General features: G+C 42.9%; 1 protein-coding gene across 1 annotated transcript; it reads right to left on the reverse strand.

Annotated features, from left to right (window-relative positions):
- Positions 1-70: 70 nt before the first annotated feature.
- On the reverse strand, positions 71-24,930 carry gna13b (guanine nucleotide binding protein (G protein), alpha 13b). The gene is made up of 5 exons (XM_080775812.1): positions 24,556-24,930; positions 14,321-14,547; positions 10,008-10,058; positions 7,732-7,932; positions 71-5,470 (listed from the first exon to the last, which is right to left on the reverse strand). The coding sequence occupies exons 1-5, from the start codon at positions 24,836-24,838 to the stop codon at positions 5,099-5,101; spliced, it is 1,134 nt and encodes a 377-aa protein (XP_080631938.1). The 5' UTR covers positions 24,839-24,930; the 3' UTR covers positions 71-5,098.
- Positions 24,931-26,417: the final 1,487 nt, after the last annotated feature.

The following is a 26,417-nucleotide window of genomic DNA, read 5'->3' on the forward strand; positions in this document are numbered from 1 at the left end:
TATACACAGGTTAACAGTACAAAAGGCCAATTTATACTTTGTCGCATGGTCTTAGTGGAAAGAAATGACATATTGGCAACTGAAACGCGTTTCTTTTTTGCTGTACGTCACTGGCGTGCGACTAAAGCCCTAAATGGGTGATGCAGCAACGTGACACGTTGTGAGATTGTAGATAGGCCATTTCCAGCACACGACACCACCAGCAGAAATTAAACATTACACTCTATTGCACAATAGTGCGATGGAGTATAGTGTAATTTAATACTTAAAAATCACATTTAAGTATAGTGTTCGACCCCGCCACATGACCAGAGGATTCACATGGTTAAAATAACACGTTAACGTCATACTAGTACGGTGGGAACTAATGCCCTCGCCTCAAACTGACAAAGGCGTACAAAAAAAAAAACACGGCCGAGCACGGGCACGCTGTCACAACAAAGTTAGAAAGGCATTACAAAAATGTACAATTACGTTTTCCAAGAAGGCAAGAAGAGTGATCTTCACAAACAAATACAACCCCCCCCCCCCCCCCCTCACACACACACACATTTTAAAACTCTGGCAGTCGAGGAACAAACTCGAGCAGCAAGATGGTTTCACACTACGGATCCAAATGTTGGTGTCAATGTGCAGTCAGGACTCAAAAAACGTTAAATAACACAGAATTCCACTGTTAAAACTGAACAACTCACAACCTCATTTTGAGCCTCGGGGTCCATTGGTACGAGAAAATACTGGTTCGGAGCAGGTGGAGCAGCACAATCAAAATAGCCAATCTACAAGCTCAGAACGTGGCCCGTCGGAACGCCCTGTGAGCTTGCAGATCAGCTATTTTGAAAGAAAACACTATTACGATGGGAGTATGCAACATCTTGTGCAAATCATAGGTGTTGGAAAGATGGAAGTGCTTGAACCTTCCTGTTAGGGGTCCCACCGTGCCTTTTAAAGTGTACATGGTGGTACAGTGGTGGGGCATTTCTACACCGTCAAGAGCTGAATGAAAACTCACACACGTATAACGGTGCATACAGTGTCTCTGGGACATGACTTCAAAATGTGCCCGGTCGGCAGTTATGTGTGTGTAACGTTACGATGGCTGCGTGCATTTTCAAAAATCCTGCTTGTTCAGCACTGACAACAGCAATTACAGAGTGCGGGCCAACTGTGGGGTGTGTGTGTGTGTGTGTGGGGAGACAGTGGGACCAGTCAGCACCCTGTAGTGGATGTAATGCTGGCTGTATTCTTTTTGGAGCCCGTGCTGCGGGCCTCCGGCCAAAAGACGCTGGCATGACGCAAAGTCTGAGTGCAGACAAAGATCACACACACACACACACAACGGACAGACTGTTGGCACACAGACGCGCCTTTGAGGCCGACGTCGGGCTGAAGGGACAGAAGACTTTGTCAACCGTTTTCTTCTGAGTTAACTGTGCAGACGCCGTGATTTCGGGAGTATTTTTATCTGCGATTTGAGAACCACAGACTTAAACCATAGTGTCGCTTTCCGGGGCATATATTCGGGCTGAAATAGTGGATCTACAAGCTCAGTGTGGCTATCTGTGATGTGATTCTGTGCTGTGGGGGGCAGGAGTTTCCATCATCGTTATGTACTAGCCTCCTTTTAACTCTTACTGTGAGCTAAACACTGATCCTAAACTTTACATTTGAACATTTAACAAACTGAAATTCATGCTATATCCACTCCAATACGAAGATGTGTAGGGATCCACTGCTTTGCCAAGACCCACTCCTGTCAAATGTTTCCAAGCAACGCGGCATGGATTACATTCCAGAACACTTCAGTGTTTTCTACCAAAGATTCAGAGGCTCAGCGATACATACATTTCCTAAGTTGATTATCCACTTGAAACTTAGCATACACATTCTGGGACCAAACATAAAAAATAGAAATATTACTTCTCAACCAGTCACAATCACAACTGACCCAAACATCTCTGCAGAAACATTCAATCGGCGACAGATATTCAGATATGAATATCAACTCGCTACTGTCACTACTGACTACACAGGCTACATGTGAGCTTGTAGATCTGCTATTTTCTGAAGGGATTCAGTGAAGAGGGAAATAACAGCAGATCTAGTACAGAGCCCTGGGAGACTACAGCCAAGAGTCAACTCTATAGGGTTTTTAGGTGGTTCAAACAGAACACCACTTCAGGATTATGGCAGAATGACATTTTCACACTGAACCACTCGAGACCCCGCCCACCGTTACACAAAACCAACGTCAAATCTGCACATCAAGAGGGTGGCAGGCAGCTCACACCTGCTTTCATTTGACGTGATTTGTCGCTGTCGGGCAGAAACCTTGCATCTCCATATTTCAGCTTCTTTTTCAGAAATTAATGCCCTATACTATATAGTAGCAACTAGCAATGCTCATCTACAAGCTCACAACGTGTCGTGAGCAGATTTGCGTCTATTTGAGCATTTTGGCTTATTTCCCCAATACAGGGAGATCAGGCTGAAAGTGGTTAAGTGTAGTCAGTGCACTTTGTAAATTGTTAATGAATTAAAAGTATTAATAAGCGCTTGTGACTAAATAATAACTCCATTGAAATAAAGGTTATTTTCCCTCAATTTTCTGAATAGTAACCGTTTAGGACGTACAAGGTTTCCGCCCGACAGCACCGATATATGAGAAAACAAAAGAACCGTGTACTAAACACGAGACCCAGAACATATACTGTACATTATGCATGGGGGGTCAGAGGAGAGAAAAGCTGGATGTATTTATGCTTTGGTGAAATGTCGGCACACCGGGCGAGTCGCTCGACACACAAAAACGATTGGGATCCAGACATTGATCCAACATTGAGGAACCCGTTCCATCGCATTTGGAACCATTTCTGAAAAACGGTTTACCACTGACACGAGCTGCGGGACTTCACGTCTGCTATTTACAATTACAATAGTTTCAAGGACCACCATAACTCTGTGTACAAGCGGAAGCAAATGGACTCAAGAGCTACAGACCTGTAAGGGTCCATTTGGAACTTGGAAGCCCCTGTAGGAATCGTTAATAAATCAGACCGTTAAGAGGGAATCGTTAAGGAACCCGAATTGTTAAAATCTTAAATTGGCATAGACACTTTCTTGCTGAAGCACCAATTTAGCACGCTCTGTACAAATCTACAAACTGTCACTGTCCAGAGAACCAACCGGACACTGGGCGGCCGGGTCGGTCACACATTGGCTATTAGTCAGACATTGGCTAATGCTACTAAGTACTACTTGTCGTACTAGCTGGCTACTAGTACTACTATGGCAGCGGTGTCCATCCCTTTTTTGTCTTCAGCTACGAGAGGGAGAGATCGCAACAAGAACGGGAGGCTTGGGTGCAGGAGGAGAACGGGTACCTTTTTTGTCCTTTAGAAAAACATATTTTGTTTTGTATAGGCCGTATAGGCTAATACGTTATACGCGATACTGTCGCATGCCTGAAAATAGCAGATCTACAAGCTCATAATGCGTTGCAATAGATCTAGTATTTACGACGCGCGACGCCATCATACGATGAAGTATAGTATGAGGTGTTGGACACAACAGGTCGGCTGCGAAAGGCTAGACTGCTAAGCAGTGTGTGTGTGTGTGTGTGTGTGTGTGTGTGTGTGTGTGTGTGTGTGTGAGAGAGAGAGAGAGAGAGAGAGAGACCTACCACAGGCACATTAATATTGTTAATTCAAAATGATAAAGAAGTGGTCCACAACGTGCCCTGAGAATTGGCAAAAAATATATAAAGATTTAACCAAAAAACGAAACCAAAAACAAACACTGTATCACTCTTAACTCTTGCAAGAGCTACAGCATTTTTGTAAGTGGTCTTAAGTATGTGTGCGTGTGGTTGTTTGTGTGTGACTGTGCGTGTGTGTGTGTGTGTGTGTGTGTGTGTGTGTGTGTGTGTGCAAGCATCCCCCCCAGCAAACTAACAGTGTCTAGGAGCAATTGCAAAACTCCTAAGTGAAAAATGTTTAGTAAATTCATCTATTATTGTAACAAAAACCGGGGGTGAAACATAATTCTAAAAGAAAGTTGATCCAAATAAACAAAACGATTACAAAACTAGACGTTAAGCCTGGCACGAATTTACCTTCAGAGCTGGAGTTGGTTATCAATGGGAGACTTTTAGCATTGTGTGTGAGTGTGTGTGAGTGTGAGTGTGTGTGTGTGTGTGTGTGTGTGTTAGCCCCGGGTCACTAATTAGGCAGCGTTAAAGAAGGCTCAATCGTGGATTAAGGATTAGTTACAGTGTTGTATAAAGTCCTCTTGCGTCTTTCTAAGTACCCTCCCGCCTTGAGTCGCGGCCCGAGTGGAGAGGAGGGACGTGGGTGTGAATTTCTATTTTTTGTTTTACTTGAAAAATATCTCCGTGGCAAGCCATGTCAGGAGAAAGGCAAGACGTGTATAATAAAAAATTGAAAACAAGAAACAAAACTCCTCGAAGCGAGAGGGCCAGCGGCCATGACGGCTCAGCGTACTTTAGTCTGTGTGAGTTTCAATGGTCGCGTGAAACCACCCTTCTCCACATACGAGAGTCTCTACTCCACCTACCTCCACCTCCAACAGTGGTCAGAGCAGCATTGGGGGGAGACAGGAGCGTTGGGTGACAGTTGTGGGTAGGAGAAGACACAAAAACCCCAGGGATGGATTCTTCTTCCAAACAGAACGCTCCAGGGTGGGGTGGAGCTGAGGAGCAAAAATAAAAGGGGGAGTGGGAGATCATTTACAGTGGTTACAGGGTCGACACCGCGTTTTAGTCCGGCGCCTGCAGGTCGCCCCTTTTACAAGTCACAGTGTGGAGATCGACAAGGCGGAGAGGAGGCGGAAAGTTCTGTGGGTTCGCCCCGCGAAGGCGTGATGCATTTTGAGCCCTTTTATGCTTCGAAAATAGCCGGTCTACAACACGCAATGGGGCGCGAATGCGACCCATTGCGTGCTTGTAGGTTTGCTATTCTTGTCGAGCATAGATTAGGCTAGACCAGCCAAACAATCCGAGCAAGAGCTGCACCGCGAGATAAAGAGTTTTAAACTCTCCCCCCTCCTCCCCACGTCCATCCCTGCCCCCCTCCTCCTCTCACTGCAGCATGAGCTGCTTGAGGTTGTCGTGCAGGATGGTGTCCTTGACGTCGCGGAACACCAGGCGAATGTTCTCCGTGTTGATGGCCGTGGTGAAGTGGTGGTAGAGTGGCTTCTGCTGCTGCTCGCGCCGCTTGCCCCGGAAGCACTCCACCAGGAAGCGCTGCACGTCGGCGAGGCTGGCCGCGTCGCCAGCGAACTCGGGGAAGTAGTCCCGGACGGACACCTGCTTCACCTTGTCGGCGAGCAGGTCCGTCTTGTTGAGGAAGAGGATGATGGAGACGTTGCCGAACACCCGGTTGTTGACGATGGTCTCGAAGATGTTGAGCGACTCGCTGAGGCGGTTGGTCTGCCGGTCCTCCATCAGCACCTGATGGGTGGGAGAGTTACATTTAGGCCAACCTTTTTCATATCAAGGCCCATGATTTATTCGGCATTTGAGCCACAGACTGATGAGATTTAGCCTCTCAAACCATAGGAGAGATAACAGGCAAACATTGATCAAAATAAAGATTCTTCTTTTTGTTTCATTTTACACTCTTAAGAGTTTAGATCTATATGCAGGGGTGCACATTATTATTTTGGGCTAGTACTCAAAGGAGCACCTGGCCATGTAGTTTGGTGCGCACAGCGGGGGGGGGGGTGCTTGGAGGGAACGGACGTTCGTATCCTGCCACAACGTTATGCTGCATTCACAGTTCACACGGGCAGATGCAACAGATGCAAAGCTACACTAGTACACCTAGTCACAGACAGTGTCGTTAAGGTCCCACTGGCAGCAGCTGTCTGTTTATCACTAGCACAACCACAAACGTCCAACACATCTACAATGAATTAATGAATTACACCTAATGCGGGTTCCATGTTTAATTCCAGCGTGTGTAACCTGCATTGCTTAAGTGACAGATAGTTTTCATATTATGGTCGCTAACTTAGCTGAGCTCACAATAACTTTCCCTTTCCGTTGTCATTGTAGCTTGTCATCATAGCTTGTTTATAACTGAAACAGACTTCCTCATCAAAATAAGAGCTACTTGTAATGATTAGTCAACAATAGTTTTATTTCTAAGTCTACTTAAAGGGTGTTAATTAATATCTCCATTTGAGTTCCTTTTGAATGCCTGTCAGCATTCTCAAAATCCCTGTCTCTCAGCTGTTGGTGCCCAAATGCGCTCGCATGCTTTTGATCTACCACGCACCAAACGTTTTGACGACGCATGCGCACTGGCGCACCGCTTGTGTGTCCGCTGTCTATATGGGTCTATTTGGCTACCAACTCTCCATTTACCGTAATTTCCTATTTCCTACTATAAGGCGAACCTGAATATAAGCCGCAGCAGCCAAATTTAGGGAAAATCCCGTATACAAGCCGCACCGGACTATAAACCGCAGGTGGCCCCCTAGTGGCCGTTACGTTAGCTCAGAGCCTTAGATGGCTCTGCGTTAGCTGTAAAAATCCATAGATTAGCTGCACCGTTGTATAAGCCACAGGGTTCAAATCATGGGTAAAAAGCTGCGGCTTATAGTCCGGAAATTAGGGTAGCTGGGGACGAACTAGAACCCCCTCAAAAACCACTGGTGGTGCCTGGACCACTGATTGAGAACCACTGATTTAGCTTTGTCCACACAAAGTGATTTTTTGAGTGGTGGAGTGCTTTGAATCTAATGCCTGGCCTGTCACAATTAGTACATTATAACCAAATCACTATTATTGGGCATAATTATCATAATCGTTTCCATATTCAAATATTCATAGATTTTCAAACGGTTTTTCAATAGCTGCTCTAAAAGCTCAAAACTCATTTTGAGTACTCTACAAGCTCAAAACTCATTTTGAGTAAAATATCGGCCATAGTACATTATTTAGATTATTAGCACCAGTCATTGTCAGTAATTAATTTGTAAAATAAATGTAGGTTATAAGTCATATCTAGTGAAGGGAAGAGAGTCCGCACACAGGTTTGCTCCAAGGTGTTTGCTTTTTATTCAATACACCATAGGTGATCACCTGATGAAGGCCGTTCACGGCCGAAAAGTTGTCGTATTTATGGTGTATTGAATAAAAAGCAAACACCTTGGAGCAAACCTGTGTGCGGACTCTCTTCCCTTCACTGTATGTACCTTAGTCCAGCACCAGACAGGAATTGGATGTGCGCTAGCCACCTACCTTTTTATATTAGTCATATCTACCCTGTGCAATTTTTGTTTACAAAGCTGAAAAGGCAAACGGAAATCTATTTTTGTTATGTTCAATGTCAGTAATACAATTAAATCAATAACAGCAGATCTACAATCGCAGTGTGGAGTATTATGAGCTTATAGACCTGCCATTTTCAAATACGCATATAGTGACAGTGTATATGTCACAGTATGATTGGAAAAGGTGTGCTTATTTTCTTCGTGTTCAACTGCTGTGGTCCCCCACGGCACGCCTCTGTCAGTTAAAACGACTGCACCTTTTTCAATCCGACTGGTTCTTCAATCATAATTGTGACATATAATAGTATAATGGTATAATAGTCTCAGGCTTTCAGGTTAGGGATAAAAATAACAAAAAATTCAAATAATTCATAAAATTGCATACGTAATACGCACGCGCCCGTGCGTGTGTGTGTGTGTGTGTGCACTCACCTGGTCGTACTCTGAGGAGGACACCAGGAACAGGATGGAGGTGACCGAGTCGAAGCATTCGAACCAGCGGCGCCTCTCGGAGCGCTGCCCCCCCACGTCCACCATCTTGAAGGGGACGTTCTTGATCTCAAAGTCGTACTCGTGGATGCCCTTGGTGGGCTTCCTGGCCAGCAGAATGTCCTGCTGACTGGGCAGGTAGTCCTGCGCACACACAATCCACATTTTAGGATGGCACTGAAAATATCTGAGAACAGCAGAAACATAGCTGATCAAACGCGTAGATCAGCTATTTTTCAGTCTGTGACGTCACCACACAATCAACTCGAAACCCCCAAACCCCTAAACCTAAAACTCGGGAAAACTCGAACCCCCAACCACCTAAACTTACCCTCTTTTTTTTATCTCAACTCTAACCTTCCTGAATCTCTTACTAAATGTGAACCCATTTCTAAACCAAGCAATTGAGAATAACCATCTAACGAATAACCATCTAAGTCCATACTAATTAATTATCAATCCATCTTTAAATGCACCAAGTCTCTGTCTGTACGTACTTTGTAATCCACGTAACTCGAGAACCATTCACGCCACCAACTTCAAATTCGACACGCGTTCTACACCGCCACAGGGGGTGCAGTGGCCGGTGTTGAGTCACGGTTGTCCAGAACCGCCTCAAAAAGGCCTCTGCCCGGGTCTGGACACTGTACCACTGTAGAGGCCCCATGGGCACCACTGTAGAGGCCCCATGGGCACCACTGTAGAGGCCCCATGGGCACCACTGTAGAGGCCCCATGGGCACCGCTGTAGAGGCCCCATGGGCATCGCTGTAGAGGCCCCATGGGCACCACTGTAGAGGCCCTACGGGCACCACTGTAGAGGCCCCACGGGCACCGCTGTAGAGGCCCTACAGGCAATAAATCATGGACTTTGAGTAGACGGTTATTCGTATCACCTGCTTTAAAAGGTCCAAACAATCGTTTCTCGAATAATGTATGTTCCAATGTGCAATGCCAAACCACAATAAAATCATTAATCACAACCTGTATATTGTTGCTGTACGGGAGAAACCACTAATCTCCATATTAAAACATGTTTGCGTTGTTCCGCAAATTACCTCCCTACTTGATTATATTACAGCAGCATCACACAAAGCATTAAAATTTGCTCCAAGCTTGCTCATTTTTTTATTTGAATCCTGAAAAGTTATGAATCAGAATAAATAATAATGCAAAGGGAGATTTGCATGCCTAAGCATGCAGGGATACTTCCCATAGTAGTCACTTCACATGGAATGTCCCCATTCCATTCCATTGCATAGCTCACATACCGGAGCACATAAACAGACAGGGGGTGGTGCTACGGAGTGTGTCCTGTGTGTGTGTGTGTGTGTGTGTGGAGATCAGGCAGCATCACCCGCTTCAGCCCCATTTCATACTTTGTTGTACGATGGCGCTGCGTGAAAACAGCCCGTCTAAAACTCCTCACAAAAAGTTTGGAAACTTTAACTTAACCTTTACATTGAGATGTAACTTGTAAGGCTCGTGCAATCGTTGAATGAGCAACACAGCTAAACGTGTGGGCAGCGTCCCCCAAACATTCTTCAAAATCCCCCAATATGGGTCTATTGGTAGCCTCTCGTTTTGAGCACGGGGGAGTTTACAAGCAACAGCTTCTACATTTTTGCAATTTTGGAAAGTTTTCAACAGTAGTAACCACTTGAACCCCAGCATGACTATTCCATCACATCAAACTCCTGGCTGAAGCATGTCAGTCAGTGCGCTGGCTGTTATACAAAGGGGACACATTCCTGACATTCCAGACACAGGGACATCACATCCGTCACGCCTGCATGGAAAACGACATCAGTGACATGACCAACATCTAATGACGTTGCGCATGGGCAAAAAGGTTTCTTCCTGAACCAACCGCATGCTGACTTCTAAAGTATTTTTTATTTTTTTAACTTCTTGGCGGTGGTGGTGTGCACAACAAATGTGGCGCCGATTGATGCAGCCGTTTAGGTTTAGGTCTGGACTGGAGACAATCTACTGTGACAATCAAAGGCAAGAAAAGAGCACCAAAAAATAACATCCTCTCTCTCTCTCGACTGTCTATTTTTCTCATCTATCTCACTCATTCACTGAACTTCATCCTTTTCAGTGTTAATCTTGTTGACTAAGACTAAACAACAAGATTTTTGATATTTAGTCGATGTGAGGTAGGCCTGGTTATAGAATGATTAGCAGTGTCATTGGTGATGGCTGGGGGGGACTTACCGACTGCCCAAGCTTGTCCAAATTGTCCAGGAAATACTTGACCGACTCCCCCTGAGAAACAGAGAGGGAAACCCTGTTAGAGCCATGGAACGAGATATGAACCAAACAAACAGTTATACAGTGTATACATGGAACTGCACATGTACCAAGTTTCTGTAAAGTCGCTTGGTTGTGGTTTGCAGTTTTTAACTTTTTTGGGACTGGTTTCTAAAGTGTTGTAACCAGTGGTTCTCAAACATTTAATGTCACAAATGAATTAATTCAAATAGAGGGTATGAGTGTGACATCATCATCAAACCCGGAAGTTATGCAGGAATGTCTACTGAGTGGCAATAAACTACTTTCTAGCCTTGAAAGCCCATACATCCAAACAGAAAAGTCCTATCTGATTGCATTAAACAACATTAAACAATGTTAAACTCACTTTGACTGTTGCTTTGCCACTCGATGTGACACTCGATGTGCCATTCACTTTAAGCATGTGCAAATTGCGCATACCCTCTATTACACATTTCTGTAATGTGTGGTTATTTCTACGGCTTGGTAATATACAGATTATTATAACTTGACCTTTGTTATGACATTTTAACATTCAAAAAGCCATTCTACAAGCTCACATTGTGACCATTGACAGTTCTTAGATTTAAAACATTTTGTTCTAAAGGGCTTCATTTTAAAGTGGGGAGCCATTGTGCACTTGGCCAGTGGTTCCCAAACGCTTTAACTCAAGACGAGAAAAAAAAAATTATGTTTGCCCTGGAATATCAGATCTACAAGCTCACAGTGAGCTTGAAGATCAGCTATTTTCACTACTACTTAAACAACTGCTTTCCAATTTATGGAATGTGTGAAACAGTGCACTAGACTGGCAAAGAGTGGAGCCACCATATTAACGGTTAACCTCAGTTCATCTTGTTGAATTTGAATGAAGATTCAAAATGTATCAAATGATATACAATGCTGCTGGCAGTAGCAACCTCAGTGAAACTTACCACAAATGCAGCAGCATTTTAAGGCATGTAAACCCCCAGGTTAGTTTCACTTCCTCTTTGTAATGGTTCATCATTTAACATAAAACAAAAGGATTTCCCCCGAAACCGTAGCTCATTGGTTGCCAAACTATTGAGCCTGTAATCCCCTAAAATAATTTGCCGTAAGCTAGCGTGCGACCCAGCGTGCATGCTCTGAGCTGTGGTGCGCTCTGGATGGTAAGACCCAGCGTGCATGCTCTGAGCTGTGGTGCATGCTCTGAGCTGTGGTGCATGCTCTGAGCTGTGGTGCATGCTCTGAGCTGTGGTGCATGCTCTGAGCTGTGGTGCATGCTCTGAGCTGTGGTGCATGCTCTGAGCTGTGGTGCATGCTCTGAGCTGTGGTGCATGCTCTGAGCTGTGGTGCATGCTCTGAGCTGTGGTGCATGCTCTGAGCTGTGGTGCATGCTCTGAGCTGTGGTGCGCTCTGGATGGAATTAGGTCATATTTCACCTGTACCACTAGTTATTGGATAGAATGGCATTAGATTACGGTAAGAAAATGGTTAATCAGGAATTCTCCTTTAATACTTTTCTTCATTGGTTCAATATTGATAAGACACAATGCACACTGCAGGGCAATCATTTAGGACAGTGGTTTTCAACCCTTTTCATGTCAAGGCCCAGTATTTATTCATTGTTTGAGCCACAGACCACCATTTGATGAGATTTAGCCTCTCAGACCCAAACTTAATCTATATTTTGCCCACTATCCATGCTGTATTGATGTTGATCTTGTAGATTAAGTAATGCAGATTTTTAACAATAATTTCACTCTTGATAGCATACAATGAAACAACATGGATGGACCCGTAAGGGTCTATTTGGTTTCACTATACACGCTCAAGAGTTAAAGATCTTTAAGGATCAATTTGGTTACCAACTCTCCATCATTTAGCTGGGGACCACCTGGAACCTCCTCAAGGACCACTGGTGGTCCCCGGACCACTGGTTGAAAACCACTGATTTAAGAAACAAAACAAAACAAAAAAAGGTACAAAAACGGAGATGCCGAACTGCCGAAGTCAAGGATATGATACAGCTGCTGTCCAAGTTGTATGAATGTGACAATACTACTGCCAACACTGTAAAATGTATACAAAAGAAAATGCCCTTACGGCCATCCCTGCTACTGAGTAGCAGCTAGAGTCACCACGACCCAAAGCCACTTCCCGTCAACCGAGAGCATGGCTGAGGTGAATCACTCTCTCTCACGCGCAACATTTAAGATCACACACAGGTTTGTGTTTCTATACTTGTGAGGACATCAAAAATAAATACCTGAAAATAGGCCAAAGAAAATAGCCGGAAAAAAGCAGATCTACGAGCTCACAATGTGTCGCTCTGCGGCGCGGGGTGTGAGCTTGCAGAAAACTCTAACCCACAACCCCCTAAAACTAACCTCTAAATGCCTGATCTTAAACCTAAACCCAACCTAAAGCAGTCGGCCCCGTAGCACACGGAAAATAGCAGATCTTCAAGATCTTCTTACCTTTATTTGTAGTTGTTACGTCCCCAACAAAAAAGTCCAGGTGTTATTTTGTGCAAAAGTGCATTATTGGCTATTTCCCCTAATATAAGCCCTCAATGGGGGTTGGGTTTTTGTGCTAATTCTCTTATTTCCATCGAAATATGTAGTAAAGTGTGCCGCTCGGGATACTACTTACATTATGAAGAGAGGATATATACAATAATAATAACACCCCATACGCCCCATTTAATTCAATGCAATTCATTGAGGGCTTTTGCACAAAATAACACCTGGACCTCTTTGGTGGGGACGTAACAACTACAAATAAAGGTAAGAAAGCCTTCTAGCATGGATTCTCCTTTAAGTAATATTTGACAATTTAGCCAATTTGGCATTAAAAGGGCCTTAAAAGTCCTTGGGGACCCCTAGTTTGGGAAGGACTGTCAGATTATCCCTTTTTAAAAACAGAGATAGGTTTCAGCCAGAAGGCAAAGAAATATTGAACCAATGAGACATTGTGACTAAATGATTACTACATTGAATAAATTAGATTTTTTTCCCTCCCTACAGGGCAGGGTTTTACAACTTTATTGTCAATCTGCAACACTGACCTTGGTGCAACACACACAAACACACACACACACGCACACAGACTTTGGATCGTCACCAATTAGCTGGCGTGGTCGTTGTGACCGGAGACAGCTGTCAGCAGCACAGCATTAAGGGAATGTTATTTACTTCCCGGCAGTCCTCACAGTGTGCTGTAATCAATGCCTTCACCCGCCTATTACTGTGTCTTTTGAAAGACCTCTAGGATGGATCCATTTTGCACAGTGACACTCTCCGAGCTTCAACACACATCATGTACGTGAGAAAGGCAAAGTGTTGTGGAAGTGAGACTGATATTTTAGCAGAAGTGAGACTCCGGTGTGACCGTCACAGCCATGCTGTCTGCTGATGTCACCTCCCTGACGATGCGTCATGAGTTCTAAATGGCTCCGCTTACAAAACACAACACACCCCTTAGACCGCTTGGGATTTGAACCCCGGACCAGACACCGCAGGGAAGGGTAAAAAAAAAAGTGTCTGTGACATCATAACAGTAGAACTGACACATAAATCACTTTCACTCTTGTTATTTTAAGTTTTGATGTTTATGATTGTTGTTTTCAACCCGTCTGTAAAGCACTTTGTAACTATATGTTTGGAAAGGACAGATGATCATATTTCTATATTGAACTGAACTCCCGTCCCTCCCTCATCTATTCACGTCTATTTTCTCTCCTCAGTGGGTTGACCAATCGATGTGAAACTACAGCCACGTGCAGTGAGTGACTATGCAGATTTTTCACTTTCCCCAAAGTTAACCATTTCAGTGCTAGCATTTATTGAAAAATTAGGATCTAATTCACGCCAGAATGTTTTCCAGTCGAGCTCTTATTTTGAAAAGCCACAGTTCCAGTCTACCGGAAGTAGATTATCCTAGGACGCTCAACAGAGCCGAGACAGGCCTCGTTTACAATGTGAATCCAAACCGGGGCTCTGGAGTGTGTGTAGTTGCCCGTGCCCTGCATATAGTTGGAGCAGGCAATCAGGTACACAACGATTAATGGCAAGTAAGTTAATAAACAGTAAAATTATGTCAAGACATTGGGGTCAAATGTCTGCCCCCTCACGGTGATGTCAGGATCATTTAGCCCCGATAATATATCTAATGCTGGGAGCACTGTTTTCAGGTGCAGATCAGTAACGCGTGTGTGCACACACACACACACACACACACACACACACACACACACACACACACACACTCACCAGCTGGAACTCCCTGCGGCGGTCGTAGGCGTTCTGGATGCCGCTGTCGGCCCACAGGGCGCGGATGGAGGGCAGGTAGTGCTGGAAGACCTTGCTCTCCACCATGCCGTGCGCCATCATGGCCGAGCGAGTGTCGAACGCCATCATGGTGTCCCCGTGCCGCTGGTTGGACGGGTTGCCCCACGGGATGCACAGCTTCTCCCTGGCGTCCACCAGCACCCGAACACCTGGAGGAAGAGGAGAAGAGGACGAGGATGAAGACTATTGACCATTTCAACGTTGTTTGTTGACTAGAGCAGTGGTTCTCGAACTTTTTCACGTCAAGGCATCCCCATATTGATATTTTGCCACGGACCCCTCTCTGAAAATGTGGACCCCACAAGGACCACCGTAACTCTTGTGTGTACAAAAAAATTGCAACCAAATGGACCCATAACGACGAAAAGTCAAGATTTGATAAATGAGCGTTAAGCGAGTTTAAAAAAATACTTTATTTTAGCTTTGTCACTAGCCACTGCTAGCATCCATGGAAGCCAAACAGCTCGAAAGCCAAAAGTCCGAAATCCTCCGTTCATGCGTGCAGCTCATAATAGGATAAAGTACCATGTTCTGAGCTTAATAAAACATTAATTTGAGCTGCCGCTAAAAAATACAATGGATCGATCGCTAAAACACGTCCGTGATGCTTAGCAAAACATTGGTTATCAACACCGGGTCAAAAAACCATTTCTCTGGCACTTTCCACCTACTATGTTAACCGGCGTTCAAGGTGATAATGAACTGGAAAGGATCACATCCTTACTGTTTAGCCCCAAATTCAAATGCAAGACAAAAAGCAGTGCATCAACACAGATAGCTCTGACCACTGAATACAATAGCTGAAGACTGAAGTGCTAACAAAGCTGTCTTGTGTCTTTGCATACTGTACAAGCCTTGTCCTCACACCATGACGCTTTTGACAAAAAACAACTGACTTCATCCTTTAAAAAAAAAGAAATTCAACCATATCTTAGAATTGATCCTCACAAATGGTAATTATAAGATGTCTGTTTTTGACTCATGTCTCATTAGAGGGCTGTGGACAGTTCAAAAACCTGCCTACCAATGACATCATCGATGGGGATTCCAAGCTAAAAGAAACTACAGCTCTTTCTCTTCCTGGAAAGTTAGCATGACGAAATAGAAGCCATTGTTCTTGCATTAATAAAAAGAAAAGAAGAAAAAGGTGTCTCTGCCCTCCTCTGAGACAGAGTATATAGACACAAATGGTACCATATCATAATGAGGGGGGTGAAGTGCTCCTGTCCTTTGCTGTCTTTACCACACACACACACACACACACGCACACACACACACACACACACACACACACACACACACACACACACACGCACGCTCCCAGGCTCGGCAGGCAGGTCTCAGCTTCAGATTTAGGGGGCAGGCAGCATGGTAATGCAACCTCAGGGCGGCCATGATGTCTGAGTGGGTAGGACCGCTTCACCCCCGTATCCCATCCTACCCAGTCCATGTGTCCATAGCGTCCCTGGGCAAGGCTCTTAACCACCGACTGACCGCTCCCCTCCCCGGTGTGCTCAACATGACCATCTGATAAGACATGAAACATGGGTGAAGCTGAAACTTCATTTCTCCTGTGGGATCCTTAAGGATCTACATCTACACTATAGAGCAGGGGTCAACCTGTGGGCTGTGACGCCTCCGGTGGTCGCCTAACCCTTAATTGTTAATTTTTTTTTCTTCATAAAGTGAGTGGCAAAGGGAGTTTAACATAATTTAATGCAAATCGATTTATTTTTTTGATGTATTGGATGTTAATGCCAGAAAGTAGTTTTTTTTCTCACTTAGTAGGCATTACTGCATAACTTCAGAGTATGATGATGCTTTCACATACGCATACCCTCTATTTTCATGACTGTTTTATGCGGCCCTCTTGTGTGATGAAACAGGGCAATCATTTACGAAAAAACATTACAATAATCACACCCGTGTGAAGTGTCGCCGTACATCATCTAATAAAAAAATGAATATTGATTTAATTTGTCAACTTATGTCATTATCTTTTAACCATGATACAATGTTTTCAATTGTCTGGTCTTTTGTTGCCAAGGCCACCACCTGAATGATCCTCGGTTGCTAGGAGACATACTATAGGAGACATACTATAGGCTCCACCGGCCCTAGTGTTATCGGATTCAGAAAAGGGGATTTATCTCTGAATTATTTTCCCAGACTGTATTTTGGTTGATTTTCTCTCCGTGAGAAAGGAGACGTTCCTCTGCCTCCCACATGTAGCTTGCTTCGTTTACATCCAGGACACATCACGACTGCAGAGGCTCTTAAAAAAACGGTATTAACCTTTTCCAGGTCCAACAGCCACACACACTGTGTGACACTGTTTACACTGAGTCACTCACTGGGACATGTACAGCTGCACAGATTCACACCTGCTAGTGTTGATCATGAATATGTACTGTACATATTCTCTCATAAGATATATATATATATATATATAATTTATTTATTAAACTTCTTTTTCCTCCACCCAGTGCCAATGCCTAAGCTTTTGTTTTATGAAAATAATATCCCTTATGATAAGAGTCAGGTCTTATACTTATCTATAGTCAAGTACAGAACAATGAAAAGTATAGGATTTGGATGTGTACAATATTGAAATTGTGGCCGATATCAATTGATACCGATATTGCAAATTAGGCCTACTGAATAATATTATATCATTATAATATTATTTTAGTTCAAACTACTTAAAGCTAGCAAAGATGCAACATGATTCTTTACTGAACACTTTTCCAAGCTTCCCCAGACAACAGATTACATTTGCAACATTCAATGATCAATATCAATCATCACAAAAGGCTTTTTCGATGTCACACTCAATCCAATACAATTAAGATGAACGATCGCCTCATCCCTAGTATACTATTAGCAGATGCTCTGAATCCAGAGCTCCTTGCTAGAACACCACAAGGTAATGCATCAAATGCGACAATCCCGCCAGGCTATGGGATTCACAATCAACAGAACAACACTTTGACATTTCTCAAGACTTTTCGAGTGAAAGAAAATTACGGTTAAGTGGCCTAGTATGGTTTTGGGCCACCACAAGACACACACACACACACACACACACACAAGAAAGGAACACCATTCTAACTACATATTTTAGTTCAGGTCTTTAGTCAAGGTCTATGATTTACATAATTTTCATACGCATCAAACATTCAGTGACCACTCGTGCCCTGTGTGGATAAATGGGGCCAACGTCATCCTGGAAGAGATCACTCCCATCTGGATAGAAATGTCTTGTCATAGAATAAAAGTACTTACTCGACTTACTACGAGAGAGAAAAGTCAGCTTCTCCGTCCCAGAGAGCACGACGGATGCATGGATCCCATCTGCTGACTGTAAGTTCAGTTGACGTTACTGTGTACTACTACTGTGTAGGGCATTAACATAATAATCGAATAGTCGGCTAGTCGACTAGCAAAACACTAGTCGACACTGTTAATTGACATCCGATTATTCGCTAATATTAATTTTAATAATTATTATGATTTTTTTTTTTTTTTTTTTGCTTTTCTACAGCAGACATGCAGCTGTGAGCTCGGTGGTTTTGTTGGTAGTTCGCCAACTTCAGTACTAATCCATTCCTGGCTGATTGTTTTCATATCATATACAAGCCTACTGTACGTGGGCTTTGCCCTTACTCGTGTAGGTGCGGTGGGCGGCGATCGGCAGTGGCACTATAGCAGCATTCAAGACAGTTTTTCTTTGGGAAAAGCATAATGCATATGCCTCATAGGCTCATATGCTCAATGGGGACAACTACAGTGTGTAAATACTTTTACTATTGGTGAGTTTATTACTGTAGTTTGTTCAACAAATTAGATTGGAGTCGTGTCGTCCGGTACAGTAAAGTATAGCAGGAGTTCCTCCTCACTCTGCCCAATATTATCCAGTTTGGTGACAGTCAAACTACAGTAGCTCTTGCCGTGATTTCATGTTTCTTCATGCTTATCCATTAATATCCAACAAACAAAAAAAAACTGCTGCCGCACGATCATAGTTATAATAGTCGCGATGAAGTTAAGTAGTTGATCATCTTCATAGCGTGGCAGCCTGCTAGTTAGCAAACCTAGTATGTAATCATAAACTCCTCCTAGCTTGTAGCTCCATCTAAAAACCAAAGGAACTGTGGTTGTAACTTGTTGTTGAACATTTATTGTTGTATGAAAAACATCGCATGGTTCATTCCTCCTCCTCCCCGCTCCACGGCTCCAGACAGTCTCCAAACATTGAGAACAACGTAACATGCTATGCTGCTCCGTAGAACGGTCTTGCGCATCAAAAATAGCAGATGTACAAGCTCACAACGCGTCCATCCGTGAGTCATTGTGGACTTGCAACTTTGACTTGAAACAGCTGAGCTAATTTCGGCCAATCAGAGCGGCATTCAGCGTATTCTAGTAAGAGTGGCGACACTCGCGTTGACTCCCACTGTAACAATGGAATGCGGAAGTGCTCATTCTATCTCAATGGGATAGTTCCAATGTTTGGAACTATAGCCCGCCCCATAGGTGTGTCGCCACTCTCTTAGTACTATTCCCTGGGCCTGCATTCACCGGCTCTGTTTTGCTTCACTCGCTCGTCTCGCTGGCTGTTTCAGAACACGATGTTTTAATGCTTGATTTGATGGAATAAATATCATATTTTACCGCCGACTAATCGACTACTAATCGAATTTGATGGTAGTCGAGTCGACTATCAAAAATCACGTTTGGTTAATGCCCTACTACTGTGTATGTATATGAATGTATCCCATTCCCCACACGTGGATAAAGAAGAGTAGGAGCTGTTTATAAGTGCATTGAGTGTCGCGCCTTAATATTCCATTCAGCCAAGACCGGTACATGCATCTGCTTCTGCTAAAACTGATGATTGTGTGTAAAAAACAAATGATCCGTTTGGTTAATTTTAAATGCACACTGAGGAGACGAGAAGAGAAGAGACTTTTTTTCTCTCTCACCCTCTAATGCAGCACGCAGCCTGCAGGGAGGCTCTCTCTCTGTCTGTCTGTGTCTCTCTCTCTCACGCACGCTTTTAATCATAAAATGGTAATTGGTTACGTTATTTCTATATAGTCCACATGCATGTCTGCCTGGCTGGGTCGGGTCTCTCGGAATGTCGGAAATAATCGGATCTTGGTCAGACTCGGCGGCGCAATTTGAAAGAAATAAAAATAAAAATAAAATCCTTGCTACCCATCCTTCCTGTGAATAAAAAATATATATATATATAATAAAATAAAAACTAGGGGGCTAGGGGCTATGCAGTCGTTTCTACTAGGAGAACATGAAACTAGGGGGCTAGGGGCTATGCGGTCGTTTCCGGTGATACCACAACTCGGTGCACATTACCACAGCACCGAACGTGAAAAACAGGCTGATCCTGTACTACAGTGCAAGTAGTCAATGGAGCAGCGGGAGGACATTTGAATATCACAGCTCTGAATGTGGGGAATTCATTGTGTGCCGCAGCTTCCAGGGTCACTGGCTGTTGTATTGTGAAACCTATTCTAAATCTACTCGTATTAGAGCAGCATTTCTCAACTGGTGTGTGTGTGGGGGGAGGGGGGACGTGGGTCACAAGATGCCCTGGCAGAACAAGAACTTTACTTTAATAAGGGGATATTGTGTTACTGGGGGGAACTTTCTGGGTAAGTCTGTGATTTTCAGAACTTCGCATTTCCAGGACCCACAGTTTCATGCACCCCCATTTGATACCATTATTTTTTTCTTTTTTCGTTCTGGGACCCCAATCTACACTGCAAAGTTCTTCACTGTTAAATGATTTCACTTCAACAGTCCACAAATGGAACCACTTTTTATCTATCAATTATTTAGCGGAATTGGTTTTGGTTGCATATTGACCTGAAACACTGAATGTGTGTCATTTTTAAATATCATTGGGAGCATTTGCGCAAGTGCAAATCTGTCAGTTGAAACAAACATGACTTCCTTTCTGAGCTGCAGTAACTCTTGGTGCTACTGCTAACGGCTGAATATTTCAGCAAATGAGTTTTGAAAATATTTTAAACATTCAGAATCAATTGAGCCAATTGAGATGCACAATATATACACCCTCATACACCATATTATTAAATTATATCTACATTTATTTTATATTATATTAATCAATCAATAAAAAAAACTGCTGTAATCAGAAGCGATTTGATCAGAATCACCGTGTCATGTTTGATGTCTGTCTCACTGAACATATGGATCATGGATGAGGGACAGACAGTCAGGACACATTTTAAACCCATTTAGACCCGAAGTCTACAAAATTCTACAGTTTTCTGAAAAACCCATGTTTCTATGTCATTCGTATCTGCCATGGGAAGAACATGTAAACTCAACACCGAAAGGCCCTTTCCGCGCGATGATGACAATGATGAGAACACGCCCCCAGCATCCTGGCGGGAATCGAACACGGGACCTTCTCTGTCTAGCTGTGAGGCGACTGACTGCACCACCATGCCACTACACTTTTGCTGGTGCCCCTAGTTTACTTTAATTGGGAGTACTAGTAGCCAGGGATGTTAACAATTACTCGAAAATCGATTAATTGCTGTAAATTAAATTAAAGTAAATTTAAAAAAGGGGAAAAAAAGTTTGTTAAAAGTTACAGGTATGGTCTGTAACTCTGTATATGAAATGTGATCTTACCAAAATAACAGTAATCCTTAGTCATCATATTCCATAACATTCAAGGGCTTTTGGTGAGAAATGAGACGGTCCAACAACTAAATTCAGCACTGCAGAGGGAAGGTGTGTGTGTCTGTATCTAACTGATTCTCGTTGACTTCCGTTAATGTTGTATGTACATCAAAGCAAAATTATGTTTCTGTACTCAATTTCGGACAATAATTCGGTCCCAAAAAAAACGCTGCTTGATTCATTGATCGATAAGGTTATAAACTACTATAAACTATCAATTACTTAATGAATCAATTATTTGACACCATAATTGGGAGCACCAGTGCTACAGAGTAAAAAAGTTCATTTTGAGCCCTACCCAGGGAACTCAAGGGTTGTCGGGGGTTGAGAACCAGTAAGCCCTAATACCCCGTCTATAGGACGAAATAAACAAGTCTTATTCATTACAACAATCTCTTCTACACTAATCTGTCCCACTTCAACTAAACCAGACAAGTATTCCCAGATTAGATTTTCCCAGGCTGTTAACTATTGCTAGAGAATTAGCCCATGTCATTCATTCAAAATGTATTTTCAATCGACACTAGAGCCCAGTCAACAGACAGTGTGAGCAGTAATTAGTAGAAAGACATTAACAGTATGGACATCGTCCCTGTCGGGCAGAAAATCTCATAGCACCATTGTTCAACTTTTTATGTTTTTTCTTTTCTTTTCATCATAACATTAATAACGGGAAAGCATCCATGTTATGTATGTATGTATATATATATATATACAATATATACAACACGAAATATATATATATATATATATATATCCCGGTATATATATATATATATCATCTCTGTCGGGTGGACACCCGTTACTTTTCAGGATTCAAATTCAAAAGTAGCAGATCTACAAGCTCGACCTTGAGGATCTGCTAGTTTTTATGCATTTGTGTGACGCTGTAGTATGATGAAGCAACTTTGGGAATAATTTAGGAAAAAACAAATCTGTCCTATTCATCACCATAATGTGTTATTGCAGATTAAACACATGTTGGCTACTGGCCGGTAGAATGTTTTGTCTACCAGATATTTAGCTGGCGAGTTAACAAAGTAAATTGGGGACACTGCAGGAAAATGAAAGTAAGATTTCAATTATTCTGTATGATCCTGGATGATATCATTGGCATTTGGCATGGAAGCTCCCCAGGAGACACTGACCTACGAACAAGCAGAAACACTCAAACTCAGCTCAAATTATACTAAAACGTCCAAAAGTACTGTACCTCTCTGATTCAATAGAACTGATTGTTAGGAAAAAGTTCTGTGGGTTACAAAAAAAAATCACATCACACCTTAAACTTAAATCTGTGGAACTTATGTTGTGGCACAAAAACATCACTAATGTAATAACCAGCTGAGAGCTCCAAACCCACATGGACACTCTTTCAACAAGACACTACACTACATGCCTACTACATGCCACCTATTACAAAGCACACAGTAACTCCAATTCTGTCCTGTGCGACAGGTGAAAGTACAGCTGACAAGTGACATGACATTATGGATAATTTTACAATCTATATAAGATCAGTCAAATTGTGAGTGAAAACAAAACATGAACTTTAATTGAATCTGAGTCTGAGATATTTATATATCATAGAATACTTGATTCATCGTGTTGGTGTCGCACAAGAAACATAGCAAATCTACAAGCTCACAATGCGTCGCAGAATGACATGTGTGTTTGCATATCTCTGCTATTTGGTGTTTGACACCCGCACAATGTATAAATCACACCATATTCTAGCTTGGGCAAACGGACCTCCCATATATGAGCGTTTGTTGTGAATAAAAACATTCGCCTGCAAGAATCCACTACTGTTACCATGCCTAAATGACATGGCGAGTTGTGTCCTACTCTTTCACACGCACACCAAGAAGATGTCTAGAATGTTGCTGCTAGTTAAACATCAGTAATTGACTTGGGTAGCATCAGTAAAGCCAAGCCTATTAATCATTTAAGCAAATATTACTTTATAATCACCAACAGAAAACCTCCAAATTAGTGTTAAGGTCAAGGAGAATGTAATGTATAGGAGCTACTTACAGAAACCTGACAAAAATATTAGGTTGACAAAAGTATTCTGCCTGCAACTTCAATCATCACATCAATCCACACCTTGACCTGTCCCGAAACCAGCCCTGGGCTTCAGGAAAAAGGTGTTTACTTGTGTTAATACCTTGCTGTGTATAAGCCAGCTCAATGTGGGGTCAAAGGACCCCCAGGGGCTCATTGAGAGGGTTCCCCAGTTACAGTAAATGACATAGTTAATCTTAACCATTCCAGTTAATCTCTAGTACCATTATTAGTATACATGTAAAGACAACTATAGAACATATTATAAGAATGTCTATTTAGATCTGTTTCACTGGTATAGATAGATAGATAGATACAAAAGGAATTTTAATATTGTAGTCCCACCGTCCCAGAGATAAAAATTAATAAATAGTAAATACAAATCAAATCTTAACAAATGGGGGGTCCTTGAAAGTACAAAGACTGAGAATCATTCATATAAGCAAGCAGCATCTGAAGAACTTAAGATGTCTTTGAATCAAACATCAGATCATGTGTGTACATCTCTCCTCACCAGCCCCATCGTAGACAAACACAAAACATGGGCGTTTCTTGCTAGCCTTAGCAAACGTTACGCCCGAGTTGGAGAGCTATTGCATTCTGTGACTCCAGAGCTTTGTGCTGTTCAAACAGGCTTGAAGTTGCCCATTTTCAATGCGCTCTGTCATAAATGAAATGGCAGTTTAAAAATACATTTACAATAAGAAAAAGTGTGTGTTGAATAATTTCAACACACACACACCACACCACAAGAAGTCCAATTACTTGAGGTTGCCAAAGCAGAATCCACATTAAAACCTTACACCAGTGTCTCCAAGTTCCCTTCTTCCCCCTTCTACCTCTCCGCCGAAATACAAGCTCAGAGCTCTTCACGTAGAATAGATCTTCAGTCTTCATAAAAAAGAACGGAATACACAATTCAACACAATGGCAAGAAACACCTGGCGTCCCAGAATTCAGCGGGTCACCAATTAGGGTACAACAACAACTTCGCTAGCCTAACTTTAGGTTAAACCATTTTTCTCTTTGCACTACGAAGCTGTCGCTATAAAAAAAAGACAAATACCATGTATCTGACGCGTCGCCAGATTGTAAAAATATTTATATATATTTATTTGCAACAAGTGACAAAAACCGACATGTTTTGGGGGGACGCAACTTAGTGACGGGACAACTGTACTCCCCCAGTTAGCATGCGTTGCTAACAACTTCCCCCCGCAGCTTCGCGACTCTCCCAAAAGCAGCGACCCAACCCCGGGGCCTCCGTTAAAGCCTCCCAGGACCGGGTTAACCCAGTGTCTGGGGAGGTTTTAACGAAGGCCCCGGGGATCCCCCCTCTCTCTCTCTCTCACCTTTGATCACATTACTATAGATCGTGGCTTTGAACTCCTCCTTGGCCCTCTGGTCGAAGTCCTGGCCGTGGATGATCCGCATCTGCTTCAGGAAGGTAGACTTGCCGCTCTCGCCGGCGCCGAGCAGTAGGATCTTGACGAGCCGCTTCACGTACGTCTTGTCGCGGCCCAGGCACTTGTCGATCTCCCGGCTCTTCCTCAGCTGCTCCGCCTCGCCGCTGGTGAGCAGGCAGTTGGGGAAGCACGCCGAGAGTACCGAGCGCGACGGCAGGAAGTCCGCCATCTTTGAGGCAACTTCATGGGTATTTTTACATGGAGCTGGCTGCTGCCTCTCTCTTTCTCTCTCTACAACACACAACACTGACTGATGCTCTGCTCTGCTCTCTGCTCTGAGTGTGGACCGGGGCCGCGCTGCGTGTGCCCGATTGACTGAGTGCCGCGGGGACGAGCACGTCGTGGCTATGAATGAAGGGAGCGCGCGCGCACACCCGGGTTCGACGACTGTCTAGTGTCTACTACTACTACTACTAGAATAACTTTATAACATAACGACAATAAATTATAATAAAATGTATACACAACTCCGGTATAGGAAAGAACTGAGAAACAGGGATGTTTCACCTTCAAACAGGTTTAATTTTAACGTCTACAGCTGGCTTTTGTGTGCACTCTGATCCCATGCAGACGGAATGATTGATTGATTGAAGTATTTATTAACAGTTGCACAGAATTACAGTAGGCTACATTTCAAGCACAATTCTATACAAAAACTGTTAACTGTGTCGTCACGACAGTGACGACACCATAAAGCATTACACTTGAGTCAAGGGATTTGCATGTCTTAATGACTGTTGGTAGGGCGTTCCGCATTTTGGTGACACTGACATAAGAGCAAAATGAATTTAGTGCCTTGTTTGTTCTTTAAGTTGCATGATGACTAAGTATTTAGATGTTTGATATTGATTTTATCTGACACGGCCCCTTCCCAAACCCATTGTAATTTGTAACTTCAAACTACATTTTAACCATGATGGATTGGTTCATCGAAAACACTATTGGTTCTGGGGTGTTTCTGGTGTTCTGGGGGCTGTGTTTCTTCAACTATTTGTTTTTATTGATTTAATTAATAGTAGCTAATAATAACAATAATTATATAGGCATATATATTTATTTTCCTTTTTTATACAAAATAAATATAAAAAGCACTGCAGCCCTCTCAACGCACTAGAAGGACAATATCGGTCACCAGAACTTTGGTCACCAGAAAATTATACATGTACTTTACATGTAATTACTTTACACCACTTCCGGATACAGTAGGCTAGGGCGAGCTCTAGACGGTTTCTGAATGCAGAAGTAAATAGAAACCAGGCTTTCTTGTTTGGGTGCCACCTTAGAGACGAGCATTTTCATGAATGAGAATAAATGTTTTGGGCGGGCCTCATGAACAACAACACAACCCTACTACTACTATGAGGCTGATTATTTCACTGCTGGAAATCAGCTACAGTAATTGCAAGTGGTAGGAGAAGTACATTTCATAATGAGTTAATTGCCAATACTTTTGCACTTTTACTCAAGTAAAGACTTTTACTTACTATAGTATTGTAATTGTTCCTTTCTTTCACCCATGTTCAACTTATCTTCATATTTGGTCCTCACTAATGCTCATTATAGTATGGTACGATTTTTGTCTACCCCGTCTGTGTCTCAGAGAAGGGCTGTAGACAGTTCAGAAACCTAGCTACCAGTGACGGAGGAAGTAAATAACATACTCCCCACAACATCTAAAGTAATAAAAGAAAAAAAGATAATTGAAAAGAAACCTCACATAAATAAATGTTTAATAATAGAACTTCTGG

Source organism: Protomyctophum bolini, assembly GCF_963924005.1.
Source record: "Protomyctophum bolini genome assembly, chromosome: 11".
Lineage (NCBI taxonomy): Eukaryota > Metazoa > Chordata > Actinopteri > Myctophiformes > Myctophidae > Protomyctophum > Protomyctophum bolini.

Coding starts and splice junctions, on each gene's coding strand:
- gna13b (XM_080775812.1), bottom strand. CDS start 24,838: ATGGCGGACTTCCTGCCGTCGCGCTCGGTACTCTCGGCGTGCTTCCCC. Junction 10,059..14,320: donor GCCGCAGGGAGTTCCAGCTG/GTGAGTGTGTGT, acceptor TCTGTTTCTCAG/GGGGAGTCGGTCAAGTATTT. Junction 7,933..10,007: donor TGGACAAGCTTGGGCAGTCG/GTAAGTCCCCCC, acceptor GTGTGTGCGCAG/GACTACCTGCCCAGTCAGCA.